Below are 14,484 nucleotides of genomic sequence, written 5' to 3' on the forward strand. Positions count from 1 at the left end.
CAGAGAGAGAGAAAAGCAGGGGAAAAAGGGAAAAAGGTGTATGCCTTTTCGCCGATCTGAGCTCGGCTTTTGATAATGTGAACAGAAAGAAACTATGGGAAACTTTGGAGAAGAAAAACATCAATGGAGGGCTAATAGAGAGGTTGAAGGAAATTTATAGAGACACAAGAGCAGCAATTAGGACGAAGGAAGGATTATCGGAGGAGTTCAAGACAAAGAAAGGTGTAAGGCAAGGGTGTGTTCTGAGTCCGACGCTTTTTAATTTGTATATTGCGGATTTGGATGAATGGTTCGAGAAAAGAGGAATAGGGGGACTGAAGCTAGGGAAAGATAGAGTATGGATGTTGGCGTATGCGGACGATTTAGTATTATTAGCGAAAAATAGGGAGGCTATGAGTGACATGATGGGAACTTTAGGAGGGTTTTTAAAAGAGAGGAATTTAAAGCTGAATACAAATAAATCGAAAATGATGGTGTTCAATAAAGATGGAAGGGAAAAGAAAAGAAAATGGGAATGGGGAAAGAAAGAAATCGAGGAGGTGCAAACATTCAAATATCTTGGTTTCAATTTTAATAGGAGAGGAGATTATGATTATCATATAAAGGAATTAAGGAGAAAAGGAAGATTGGCAGCTAATATGGTATGGGGATTAGGAGAAAGGATCTGTAGGGAGGATTTCATAAGGAGATGGATGTTGTTTAAGTATTTGGTAGAGAGTGTAATGTCCTATGGGGTAGAATTATGGGGGTGGGAGGAAAGAAAGGAACTAGAGAAGATTTCACTAGATTATATAAGATGGATGTTCAAAATAGATTTCTGTACACCAAGATATTTGATTACGCGAGAATTAGGGTTGGACAAGCGAAAAGTAGAATGGGGTATTAGAGCGAGAAGATATGAAGAAAAGATTGAAGAGATGGGAGAGGAGAGATGGGTAAAAGTGTGCTGGTTGGAAAAAGACATTATTGATTTTTAACATATAAATTAATATTGATTAATGTATAATGTAGTTGAATAATTTCAAAGTTATGTTTACTAAGTTTATAATAAACAGGAATTCTACATGATATGCTTGAAATATTATATGCTTTAATATGTACCTAATAATTAACAATTGTTTTATTAATTTTGATTTGTTTCCGATATAACCACAAACTTTAGAATAGATTAATTAATTTTTACAAACAGAAATTTAAACGAAATCCAGTGTTTAGACAACAAAAATTACAATAAATCTAAATTCAAATCATTCTTTGTAACTTAATCTTTGATTTTTTGTGTTATTATTTAAAAAAATAAAAAGATTTATTTTTCAAGCATGCTTCTCGGTCTCCACGCTTTCGTCATCAATCGGATTACATTTGAGACAGCAATCGTCAATCCGATTAGCCTAGGGAAATTTTCTATACCTACGTTGAGTACCATTGTTTAATCCAATCCGAGATCCGATTAGTTATCGTAAACACCCTGGGTGACTGGGTAAATAGGCGGAGCTAATGAAAAGCTCCCTAGTGGTTTATGGAATCTGAACGCACTCTCAAACGTTGGGTGTGTTAGCAAATAACGCTGAGAAACAGTAACATAAATATCTCAGATTCAGAATAAATTACATAATAAATCAAGATAAACGATAAAGGTAATACATAAATATTTTACTATGAATATTTTTATCAATATAACTAAAGTAGATAAAAATTAAATGCTAGTAGAATAGGACGAATTAATTTAAACAATGAAAATAAATTTTTATTTTAACAAATTAGATGAAGATATATGTTGCGCATATCATCTATTATATGTATAGGCTTGTTTTCTATTCCTGCACTAGACTGCACCGGAACGTTCCTTCTTGTTTTCACTAACTTTCAAATATATATCTATTTCACTTTAAGTGTACACTAATACAGGGAGTTCAGGAACAGAAAACAAACAGTATATTTTATTAGTATCAGAAAATATTTAATAATACTAAAAATCTCTAACATACTAATCTCAAATATAAATATTTATATAACGGTTTTGTAAGACTGCAGACCAAGAAACCTTATATTAATAGAATAAAAGATTAATATTTATTAATCTGTAATTACATAAATTGAATAATAAACAAAACGTTTAAACTTTACTTTGTATTAATGTTTTTCTTGTATATATTTATACATTTTAATTTTTATTTACTATAATATTTTAAATTAAATTTATTTTCTTATTTCAAATTTGTTTTAAATATACGAGCTTTATCACAATAATGGCCTAGTTTACACCGAGCACTTGATACGCGTACTAACTCGTAACTTTCTATTAATTTATCTTACTGTCGACAATGCGTGTATACATAATACATATATTTAATTATCTTGATTTATATTGTACCAACTTAATATACTATTTTTTAAATTTATTGCCGAAATTAAGATAATTTAATAGAAAATTACTAGATAGTACGCGTATCAAGTGCTCGGTGTAAACAAGGTCTATATATAAATTTTTATAGCGATACATTTTGGAACGCACATTTACGTCACCCACCCGTTTCACCCGGCTCAAGGACCCATGTGGTTTTCCACTCTCTCGGAATAGACAGAGTGATAAAGTGAACGACCCACCTAATGTCCGGTAGGGGCACTCTAAAGTAGAGTCCTATATAAAGAGAGAAGCGACATTGATGTCCAAAGCTCTGATTGGTAATCTGATTGATACTTGATTGGCTAAGCGAGCAGCCATATTGTGACCACAGCTGTTTGCGGAATGATAAGAATGGTGTTTAATGACGTTGGAGTGGTCCCAAAATGGCGGTGGAGGACTCAATTGGATACTAAAGATTATGGTAGGGGTTCGATGTCGCTTCTCTCTTTATATAGCACTCTACTCTAAAGGAATCTGAACGCTCTTTAGGTGCCTGGGTGCACTTGGGTGGGGAATCTGAACGCAGCCTTGGAAGCTGCAGTAGTCACAGTGGCAATATGGCTACCATTCATGACGTCATTGATGTTACTAGATGCTGTCGCAGGCTGTGTTCCGTTTTTACTGGCAGTGCAGTAAATGTGACGTCATGACAGTACACTTTCACAACTGTTCCAATATTACTGCATTACTGCCAGCACTGCCATAGCATCGTATTTCGGAACAGCATAGTAGCCATATTGCACTGTAGCTGCCTCACCTTGGAAGCTGCAGTAGTCACAGTGGCAATATGGCTACCATTCATGACGTCATTGATGTTACTAGATGCTGTCGCAGTGCGCTGCGTACCAATAACGGAACGGATTTTTCACCACTGCCAGTACTGGCAGTTATATCGGAACACAGCCGCAGTGCGCTGCGTACCAATAATGGATGTTTCACCACTGCCAGTACTGGCAGTTAGAGTCCTGTATAAAGAGAGAAGCGACATCGAACCCCCACCACTAGAGTCCTATATAAAGAGAGAAGCGATATTGATGTCTAAAGCTCTGATTGGTAATCTGATTGATACTTGATTGGCTAAGCGAGCAGCCATATTGTGACCACAGCTGTTTGCAGAATGATACGAATGGTGTTTGATGACGTTAGAGCGGTCCCAAAATAGCGGTGTAGAACTCAATTGGATACTAAAGGTTGTGGTAGGGGTTCGATGTCGCTTCTCTCTTTATATAGGACTCTACCCACCACAACCTTCAGTATCTAATTGAGTCCTCCACCGCCATTTTGGGACCGCTCTAACGTCATCAAACACCATTCGTATCATTCTGCAACAGCTGTGTTCACAATATGGCTGCTCTCTTAGCCAACCAAGTATCAATCAGATTACCAATCAGAGCTTCGGACATCAATGTCGCTTCTCTCTTTATATAGGACTCTAGTGGCAGTTATATCGGAACACAGCCAGCGTAGTAAGTTACAGTGTTACCAGCATTATTTTTAAAGAAATATTTTCCATAGAACTTTCGGAATACACCCCTAGTCACCTCAATGAAGTTAGCCGGGCAACTTCAACGTATCGAACTTTAATTAATTGCATTCGTTTGGTGGTCGTTTGGTGGTCTTTGGTAGTCTAATCCGATCGTTTGGTGGTTAGTCGTTTTCCTGTAAAATAAAGAAGTAATTTTCGGTGTGAAGTTAGCCGGACAATTTTTATTTTTCAACCGATTTAACTCAAACAGGGCTCATTCGACGCGGAATAGTTTGGTGGTCACGAATATCGCGATGAAAACGTTTGGTGGTCAATCGTTTTCCCGGAAAATAGAAAAAACCGTACGCTCACGCCATGGGTTGCATGAAAACGTGACCTAAGCTGTGTAATTTGGTAGATAAATATTATTTTTCAACCGATTTAACTCAAACGGGGCTCATTCGACGCGGAATCATTTGGTGGTCACGAATATCGCGATGAAAACGTTTGGTGGTCAATCGTTTTCCCGGAAAATAGAAAAAACCGCACGCTCACGCCATGGGTTGCATGAAAACGTGACCTAGCTGTGTAATTTGGTGGATAAATATTATTTTTCAACCGATTTAACTCAAACAGGGCTCATTCGACGCGGAATCGTTTGGTGGTCAACTGTTTTGTTGAAAAATATATGTACAAAACCCATATGCCCACTTTTTTGTTCAAATCGTTTATGAACAAAAAAGTGGAGATATGCAACCCATGGCGTGAGCGTGCGGTTTTTTCTATTTTCCGGGAAAACGATTGACCATCAAACGTTTTCATCGCGATATTCGTGACCACCAAACGATTCCGCGTCGAATGAGCCCTGTTTGAGTTAAATCGGTTGAAAAATAATATTTATCCACCAAATTACACAGCTTAGGTCACGTTTTCATGCAACCCATGGCGTGAGCGTACGGTTTTTTCTATTTTCCGGGAAAACGATTGACCACCAAACGTTTTCATCGCGATATTCGTGACCATCAAACGATTCCGCGTCGAATGAGCCCTGTTTGAATTAAATCGGTTGAAAAATAAAAATTGTCCGGCTAACTTTACACCGAAAATTACTTCTTTATTTTACAGGAAAACGACTAACCACCAAACGATCGGACTAGATTACCAAAGACCACCAAACGACCACCAAACGAATGCAATTAATTAAAGTTCGATACGTTGAAGTTGCCCGGCTAACTTCACTGAGGTCCCCTAGTCAGCGTTATGTGTGTGACCTAGGAAATTTTTTTAAATCGAGTTGGTAGAAGGATTGCTTTGCTTTTCAAATTTTTCAATCGTAATTATAACGTCTCCGTATCTCTGTCTAACACTGTATAACTTTCAACCATATGTAAAAACTGAGTGACAGTTTTTCAAGAAATTTTATATTCTAAGCTATAATAATATTGGTTTATCTCTACGGCTCAACAGTATATAATAGGTATTTACGTCATGATGTTAGTTTTTCCTGCATAATACTGTACTAAGAGCACTGATATATTACATAAATAACTTAATTATCAATCAATTTGCCGTTCTAAGTTATTTTTCATGAGGTCGCATTTGTCTTTTGTATGACAATACAAGAATAGCGACCGATTGCAGGTATCTCTATAATATTTCTTAAAGCATTGCTAAAACTTAATCAATAATTATGAGTGAGCAATTTATAAACGAATATTATATTAATCTAGAATACAATAAGAGCAATAAAGAGGTGAGTTTATTATCATGTTTGTATTTGTAAGGTGAAGACACCTATATACTCTGTTAATAAATTATATGAGATATAATATTGATATTACAATATTACAAATAAAAATCTTACAATGTCAATAGAATATATTATATTAATTTTGTGCATATTTTTAGAAAGTATTGACTGAAATATCTAATTTGTCTAAAGGATTGAACATTAAGGATGTTAATAATTTTTCAGCAAGGTAAATAAACATTTAAGCTGAATATATCAATGGAACAAATATAATGCAATGGCAGTAAAAATGTGATGGTTTATATCTTGTCACTTGTAGTATGTTTTTTGTATTTCAGATTTCTCCTAGCAGCATCTAGCATAGAAAAAAATTTGTCTCTTTTTAAATCTGTATGTGAACACATAGATACAGTTACTATTATTCTTGAATACTTAACAAATTTTGGTGTAAAATTTATGTTTGATAATAACTTTGGTACGTATGATATTTTTGCATACTTGTACAATTATGATTAATTACATTATAATTTTTTAATTGTATCATTGTTACTTTGCTTATACATACAAGTAATAGTTGCATATACATATATAGTATAGAGATACATTGGATGATGATTTATATTGATGAAAAATTTATCTTGAATTTTTGTTTTGTTTCCTAGACAAAGAATATAATGAAGAAGAGACAATCTTATCAATAGTGCTTACAATCTTTAATATATGTAGAGAACCTAAAGTGCAATTGTTTCTGGAAAATGCTATTGTGTAACTATTTTTTTTAAAATATTTGTTTTATATCTATCTCAATTTATATTCTATTAGAGTTATCAAGCATTTAAACAGCAATTTTAAGAAATTTTTGGTTTTAGCAAAAATTCAATGTTATATAAAATCCAATACGATCGTTTGAAACAGGAGCTTTCAAGTAAGAATAACATAATTGTAATAAAAATTTTGTTTTTAAATTTATAATGATGACAATTTTTAAATTTCACAGATCAAATCAACGAAGTGATACTTTTAGAGGATTCAGACATATATGCAGTTCTCAACTATTTAAAGATAATAAAATGTTCTTATATAAATAAAATTTGGGTCCACATATCAATTAAACATAAATTTTTGTGGCTTCTAAAGAAATATCTTTGTCATAGAAACTTTACCATTCGTACATTTAAATCGTGGGAAACGTTTACACCCCGTATGTCATATAATATGCATATAATATCCATATGGTCGGAAAATATTGTAGGTGCAAAAAATTTAGCAACATTTTTAAATGTATGTGTGTGTGTGTGTGTATATAATATATATATATATATATATATATATATATATATATATGTATATATGTATATATAATTAAAATTACACAGTATTTTATCTTATAAATCTTGTTAAAGTAATTTTTGTTAAAATAATTTTGAATTATTTAGAGAGATGTTATATTTATAAATACGCATATGGATCTCTATGGTGGCGCCATGCTTTTGCCATATATAAAAGTATTTGATAAAATAAATAAAGGATTGAAATTTAGTTTCAACCATTTGATACAGCCAAGTATAAATGAAGTAAACTTATTGCATCTTACTCTCGAAGTTTCTGCACCAATGTTTAGTCTGTTTTATGATGGCAAATGGCAAGCACCTGTGGAAGGCACCTATTGGAAACATAATAATTATATTTGGGCAAATGCAACAAGGTACGAATGTACATTCTTGAATGCATATTCTTGAATCTTATTCTTTATTCTTGGATTTAATAAATCTCATAACATTCACACATTGATTTATTATAATTATAGTGAGGATGTTAAGATGTGTTTTGAATCAGCTATAAAAGGATTTCAAATTTGGAAAACTTGGTCAACTAATGATAGAAAGAATTTGTTATCTGAATTGATGACAACACTGAAGTACCATAGGTTAGAGTATTAACCAATATTAACACACTTGCATTATAATGTATAGCGTGCCTTTTATTCATTATATTTGTGATTCTTTATTCTTGATAACTGTTCAAGTATTTGTTTTATTTTTTTCTTTAGCAAATTATTGGAAGACATAGTATCAAGGTTGTATCTTCCATTCACTAAATTTGTATTACCTGATAAAATATCGTTGCTTTGTTCTGAAAATGATAGATTAGAAGTAATACAAGATCGTACTCCAAGAGGCATCATCATTCTTAAGGAGAAAACTGAAGAAATGTTGTTTCTTCGATTGATACAAATTTTACTATCCGGCAATTCTGTTATTGTGATAGCTGATGCAAATTCTTGCAGTTTGGCACCGTATTGTGATTTCTTTTCAATATGTAAGATACCACCAGGCGTTATAAATTTACTGTCAAATGAAAACATTAGCAATTTAGAGTTAAGTTTATGCACAAGAGATTACGCAAAGTATGAAACAAAAATTTTTACTTCACTAAACTATGAGGAGATGTACATAAACCTTACTTTACCCAAACCAATTGTACTCTCTCTCAAGTAATTTTATCAACATTGTAGAGCGTATAGTGAATGTGAGAGTTAATATATAACAAAGACAGAGGTACATAAAAGAGTGCCTTATAATATCTTGATGTATTTTTTAAATATTATTATTACATTATACAATTTCAGAAGAATTTTTTCTCATTACATGTTCATTAGTCAATTCTGTCAAAAACCTATAGTTATAATACAATGTATGATGTATCGAGATATTTTATGAAAGAGAATTTAGAATAATTTTTATGTTTTTATTATTTATGTATCTATAAGTAAATAAAAAATTTAATTGCACTTATGCTATCATGAAAATACTCAATGTTTTAAGAAATTGTTCATACTTCAAATTTTATATAATACGCAATATATTTTACGCATAACTGTATCAATCATTTAAGAAAAAATAAAAGAAATGGATACAAAAACTTTCTTTTTCGAAGTTCTTTTGTAAGCTACGTCGTACATCTTATTAATAATTATACCTTGTTACAGATCAATTTTGATAATTTTTAGTCAATAAAAAATTTGATAGATAGCACATAGTGATGTATAGGTGAAATAAAATTATTATCGAATAATGCAGCATCTCAAAATAATGTTTATTTATTTATTTGATCAAGGATAATAGTTATTATATGGATAACAAACATTGGAAACATTACGCTTTACATATTCCTATGATATTACAGGCCACATTTAGAAATATATATTTGGGGAACAGAAACTATTACATTTCATGTTTTACAGTACAATATAGACAAAGATGCGCGATCTAATAATTTTATAATCTCAATTATACAATGTATTCTAAATATGGCCATCATAATTTTATAAACATGTATTTATAGAAAAGAAAATTTCTCGAGCCGAGATGAAACATCTAGACCTCACCATGCAACAATTTCTTATCGAATAAGAATTCTCCCAAAGGTCCATGCGATTTCATCATTTTACCCAATGTTGAGATTTTGCCGGCGAGATCGCGTTGCCCTTTATATTGTTCATCCAAAAAATCGCTAGTGAGGTAGTCCACCAACTGCAAGCAATCACAATGGCACATGAATATAAAATGCAAGATCAATTGTTATCTTCTAATCAAATTTCAAACGATGCTCACATGGTAATCGTTGAAATTGATTCCTTTTGGAGTTTCGCAAGTTATGATTATCTCGCGAATACTCTGCGTAACTTGAGTCTCCAATTTCAAAGCTTCCTTGAGAGCAGCTTCTCCAGACATCGTATCTGAATGTGTCGAATTCGTCTTGTTGACCTTGCAAGATGCAAAAAAGTCACTGTCATTTATTTCTCATGAATTCTCTCATATGTATGTGTGTGTGCGTGTGTGTGTGCGCGCACGCGTGTGTGTGTGTATGTGTGTGTATATATATTTATTTATTTATTACATATATTTATTTCTCTTTAATTCTCTCTTTACGATTTCCACACTCTCGATATTCTACAACATTTGTATGAATACTATGTATGTTTACTCATAAAAAGTAGAATATTTACCAAGGGATACGTGAGAAGTTTGCTAAGTTCTTTTGTAAGTTGTCCACGCATTAGCAAATATTCGATGATCTTTATCGCGTGCTGTCTCTCTTCGCTTGCGCTTTCGAAAAAGAACTTGCTAAATCCTGGTCGATTTATAGTATCACGTGCAAAGTGGGCACCCTAACAAAAAATTTAAAATCTTGATGAAAAATCTTTTACTTGTGTGAAACGTAAGAAATTGTAGAGATTATGCATCGAATATACATATGTACGAAGAACTTGCTATAAAAATTAAACGAGTTTATTTTAAAAAAAATTTGGCACCAAATAAATTTCTTCATCAATAGTTAATAATAATAATAATAATAATATTAATGAAACTGAGGGGGCGGTCCTTATAGTTGAAGATCCGCCTGCGGCACGCAGACTGCAATCCATTGTGCCTTTCATCAATAGTTATATCGTGAACAATTCTGTTCTTGCGAGTAAAACGAAAAATGCGAAATATAAAATTTTCGCAAGAATCAAAGTCTAGAGATTTTATTTGTTTTTTTTTTTTTTTTTCTTTTAAACGAGAAATATTAAAGCTAATTTTATCCTTATACCCCTAACATGTCTAGAGAAAAATTATTATATTTATACAATGAACGGATTGAAGATGAAAAGTATTTTTTGTTTCCTGAAACAACTGTTAATCGTTTGATTTTGTAGAAAACTTTTCATATGACATAAAAGCAGGCTAGGATTTAGATACCATTGCAAGATATGTCATGGCTGCTTTCATCTCGGTTGTAACTTGTAACTTCATGAGTCTTATGCAGGGACCAGCCATGTCTTTCCATGCCTTTGGTATATCTTCAACAGGTTGAATCATACCTAAAGAGATATTACAAAATTATTAATTATATGTACAATCAAAAAATCGTATAATATAATTATTTATAATAGTTATTATCTACGATAAAATTTTTATGTATATTGTATAATAAGCCATATCGCTTAAACAGATAACAAGATAATACGTATTACTTTATAAATGTACGTATTATCAAAAAGATGGAGTGGATTTTATCGGTGCGTGACTGATCGCTCGTAACGTCGATACCATCTGTTTGCAGATAAAATGATTTGAGAACAATCTCTTCTCTTGTAAAGAGAAAGACATTCTTTTGTGTAACATTACTCTTTTCATTTGATACAAATCTATGCTATGAAAATGTGTAAGAATATTATGAAAAGTAACTGTAAAATTAATTGTTATTGTTAACGCTTGGAATTAGAAATTATTAATTTGTTACTCTTTTTTTTTGATATATGTGTATGTATAATTCAATTAAGGCACTGTATTATTAATATTGATATTACTCTAAATTGATATTATTCTAAATTGCGCGTTTGTATTACAATTAAATCTGTTTTAGAATATGCGAATCGAAGAATCATCATTTATCGTAATAGACTTGTATCACGTTCGTATTACATGTAAACTCCCCCGTGAATGAGTCACATGGACAGAAAGGGACTTTGGAATCGGTACATCATCGTAACTTATTATCAAAAGCTATCTTCGAACAAGCTATCTCCAAGCTAAGACAAAATAAGATGGTCACGGAGAAAATGAATTAATTTGCTGTAGATAGAAGAGATATACGTGATATATGCGTGCGATAAGTGTTAATTACATTTGATATATATGATTAATCTTTTGTGATTAGAATTAAACGAGTAGAAGAAAAATCTTTTCTTTTGCAATAAAACTAATTGAATTCTGTTTTCTTTATTTGTCTTTTATTTAACAAAAAAAAAAAAAAAATGTTACAGTTGGAAGAAATATTGTATTGGTAGCTCATTCATTTTCTTTATACACACACAACACAGAATAGATTATTATCCGTTCGTTTATTTAAACGAATACACATTGTTCCTGTTGTTTAAAAAAAAAAAAAAAAAAAGATTGAAAAGAATGAGAATGTTTCCTTTGCATCGCAAAAGCAAATGTTGGTCAAATGAATCAAGTCGCACATCCTCAACTTGTAAACTGAATGTGATATTTGAAATAATCATATACACATGCATATGATAAATAGATATCACGACGAGGGAACAAAACAGCTGAGACAACTGCGTACTCGAGTGACTATATAGTTGTCTTTATCGCTTTAACGTCGATAGCATGGTCATGTCGATTTCCCGCAACAGATTTTCTCTAGCTTTACTCTAGTTTTATATCCTTATTTATACTTTGTAAAGCGATAATACTGGAATCGGGTTATAAAAAATGAGATTTGATAAAATGGTGACATCTGTGCATAAAAATAATACAGATAGGAACAGAAAAATGCTTTGACGCATATACATGTGTCACAAAGATCAAATGCATTTACTTGTCTCCAACTTTTAAACCACACATACTGCAAGGCTACATAATTTATCCTATTTTGATTCTGTACTTGATTAAAATCCATCTGAAGTGATCAAATCGCATGTTAAAATCCTGTGTATTCGTATTTGTATTTTTGTTATATATGTGTGTGTGTGTGTGTGTGTGTGTGTGTGTGTGTGTGTGTTTACACACACCTACAGCGTACACGAAAAATAACTTGAAATATAAAGTTGCCAATCCAACGTATGATCGGTTGAAGCATACGTCCAAGTCATAGATATACGACATTTCATCATTTTCTTAATCAACTTTACAGACCTCGACGGAGAATGACGAATATCCAATACACGTACATGCATTGAGGAGAAACAAAGGCTATTCTTGAAACGATAATCGTCACGTTTCGTCTATCCTCATTCCCCCATTAACGAGAGGAAAGATGACTCGATATAACGATATGCGCTTAACAAAGCGATTTAAAATTGCAACATCAACATTTTATCGCTTAGCGCGCGCGCACGCACGCACGCACGCACGCACACACACACACACACGCACGCGCACACACACACACACACACACACAGAGTGATGAAATTAATTGTCCAGACACAGGATATACATACAAGAAAATGTAAATCTTTGCCAATGATGCATTTCTATCAAAAGTATGCTTTTGATTTGTAGCACATGAAATGAACTCCCGATATCTCGTGTTTGGACAATTGGTTTTGTGACTGCACTGTTAAAAATCGGTAGCAGAATTTAATGAAAAGTAATGGAAGCAAATTTCACGCAGGTAAAACGTTAAAAAACATTTAATGTAAATTTTATGTTGTCAAAGGCGCACTAATTTCATGCACAAGATTTTCACTTATCGATACATTAAATTTAATGTGCGACTTAAAAATACATTAAATTTCACGATGACATTTTTAACAGTGTGTATAAAAGATTATTATTCGTGTTAGGGTACATTAAAGTAAAAGCGATGCTTCTTATCAATTTAAAAGATTGGAAAATCCACGTATCACGAATGCGTACTCTTTTATGGATACGCACAGACCAGAGTGTTGCAAAACGGGTTTGTACGTAATAAGTACAGTGTGCTTCATATATTCTACATTTATTTCCAAGATTATATAGTATATCGTGAATTATGGCCAAGATGCATTTATCGGTAAAAGTAAATTGAGAATACGAGTCCAAATATGTTTCCAACGTTTCAAACGTTTCAATCGAGAAACATGAAATGATAATAATCATTTGCAAGAGGACAATCGTTTGTAAACATTTCAATCAGCCTTATTTTCCATGATAACTATATTTGTATAAAAGTAATGTTGTTTATGCGTGATCGCGATACAATAATAACATGAAATATTTACAAGGGCAATCATTTGTCCTTGCTGTATCGTACAACCGTTACTTTTATACAAATACAAAACCATTGTGAAAAGCGAGGCAACAATGAATCTCATGTCGAAAGCAAGCGCCGGCCAATTGAAAGAGCTTGGGCGATACGCCAAAGGTCCGATTGCTCAATCAAAATAAACTATTGCGTTCGAATATCTCTTTACGCAGTTACTCCACTTGTCACGAGGCGCGCGCGCGCGCGCGCAGAGGGAGGGGGGGACAGTGCTCCACCGAGTCAAATTTGCCTGTATTTCGATATAAATTTATAAAGGAGCGATGGAATGCCAATCGGGACGTCGATGGTCAACGTCTCGAAAACGCTTAGCGCTAGACGCATTGTCTCGCATTGATTCGCAAATTGACGCGAATTAGCGCGTAGCGCGTGTAGCGGCACGTCAGAATTGTCATCGGCTAGGCGATATAGATAAAAATTAGTAGGCATGTAAACTTACATTTGGATTTGTTTCCGAAAATGCCACTGATGCAGGCCAGGGTGATGAACAAAACGTAGAACAGCTTCGTCATCGTGATCTCGCGCGTGCAAAAGAGACACAGAAAGGAAGAGAAAGAGAGAGAGAGAAAGAGAGGGAGATATGTACACAAAGTTGGAAAGAGCGAGCGATGGGTGCAGGTGAATAGGTTAGGTTATGGGATCTCTCGAAGAAGAGAACGATAGAAGATGCGCAGCGTGATGTAGCGGATCGTTCACCTCGTGCAGAAGCAACCTTTATACGCACTGGTATAGAAGGCTGCTTTCGTCGGAGACGCTAGATAAGAGAAAGAGAGAGCGCGGTAACGGCAGCGGCGGCGACTAAACGCGTTTTACGGTCATCGATCACCTAACGACGACCACGACGACGACGACGACGACGACGATGATGATGACGACGACACGACGACGCAACGACAATCGTTCGACGACGGACGAACGCGCGACATTCGCTGATTCGCACTTTAACCACAGGCGGGAGGGGGATATAACAAGGGCGTTGAAATCCTCTGCCTCTCTTCCTACCGCCTACGTCTTTCGTTTCCCAGTTCCCACTTTCGGACTTCCCCTAGTTCCCCTCGTG

The 14,484-nt window shown here is 33.7% G+C and overlaps 2 protein-coding genes across 6 annotated transcripts; one reads left to right on the forward strand and one right to left on the reverse strand.

The window, feature by feature from the left end:
* The first annotated feature begins 5,038 nt into the window (after positions 1 to 5,038).
* LOC105196429 lies at positions 5,039 to 8,544 on the forward strand. 5 transcript variants are annotated; one of them, XM_039450305.1, is made up of 10 exons: positions 5,039 to 5,349; positions 5,465 to 5,625; positions 5,781 to 5,851; positions 5,961 to 6,097; positions 6,285 to 6,387; positions 6,492 to 6,547; positions 6,620 to 6,903; positions 7,059 to 7,327; positions 7,430 to 7,549; positions 7,673 to 8,544. In XM_039450305.1, exons 2-10 carry the CDS (start codon positions 5,563 to 5,565, stop codon positions 8,118 to 8,120), a joined length of 1,551 nt encoding a protein of 516 aa, XP_039306239.1. In that variant the 5' UTR covers positions 5,039 to 5,349; positions 5,465 to 5,562; the 3' UTR covers positions 8,121 to 8,544. The 5 variants fall into 5 exon arrangements, with proteins under 5 accessions (XP_039306239.1, XP_039306238.1, XP_039306240.1 ...); XM_039450307.1 differs by having other exon boundaries at positions 5,043 to 5,513; positions 5,603 to 5,625; XM_039450304.1 differs by having other exon boundaries at positions 5,039 to 5,625.
* A 153-nt stretch (positions 8,545 to 8,697) lies between these two features.
* Positions 8,698 to 14,402, reverse strand: LOC105196428 (ferritin subunit). The gene is made up of 5 exons (XM_011162365.3): positions 13,864 to 14,402; positions 10,368 to 10,489; positions 9,632 to 9,793; positions 9,237 to 9,389; positions 8,698 to 9,155 (listed from the first exon to the last, which is right to left on the reverse strand). The coding sequence occupies exons 1-5, from the start codon at positions 13,934 to 13,936 to the stop codon at positions 9,000 to 9,002; spliced, it is 666 nt and encodes a 221-aa protein (XP_011160667.1). The 5' UTR covers positions 13,937 to 14,402; the 3' UTR covers positions 8,698 to 8,999.
* Between the last annotated feature and the right edge of the window lie 82 nt (positions 14,403 to 14,484).

Source organism: Solenopsis invicta, chromosome 6 (genome assembly GCF_016802725.1).
Source record: "Solenopsis invicta isolate M01_SB chromosome 6, UNIL_Sinv_3.0, whole genome shotgun sequence".
Taxonomy (NCBI): Eukaryota; Metazoa; Arthropoda; class Insecta; order Hymenoptera; family Formicidae; genus Solenopsis; species Solenopsis invicta.

Coding starts and splice junctions, on each gene's coding strand:
- LOC105196429 (XM_039450304.1), top strand. CDS start 5,563: ATGAGTGAGCAATTTATAAACGAATATTATATTAATCTAGAATACAAT. Junction 5,852..5,960: donor GTTAATAATTTTTCAGCAAG/GTAAATAAACAT, acceptor TTTGTATTTCAG/ATTTCTCCTAGCAGCATCTA. Junction 7,328..7,429: donor ATTTGGGCAAATGCAACAAG/GTACGAATGTAC, acceptor TTATAATTATAG/TGAGGATGTTAAGATGTGTT.
- LOC105196428 (XM_011162365.3), bottom strand. CDS start 13,936: ATGACGAAGCTGTTCTACGTTTTGTTCATCACCCTGGCCTGCATCAGT. Junction 10,490..13,863: donor TTTCGGAAACAAATCCAAAT/GTAAGTTTACAT, acceptor ATATCTCTTTAG/GTATGATTCAACCTGTTGAA. Junction 9,156..9,236: donor TCAATTTCAACGATTACCAT/GTGAGCATCGTT, acceptor GATTGCTTGCAG/TTGGTGGACTACCTCACTAG.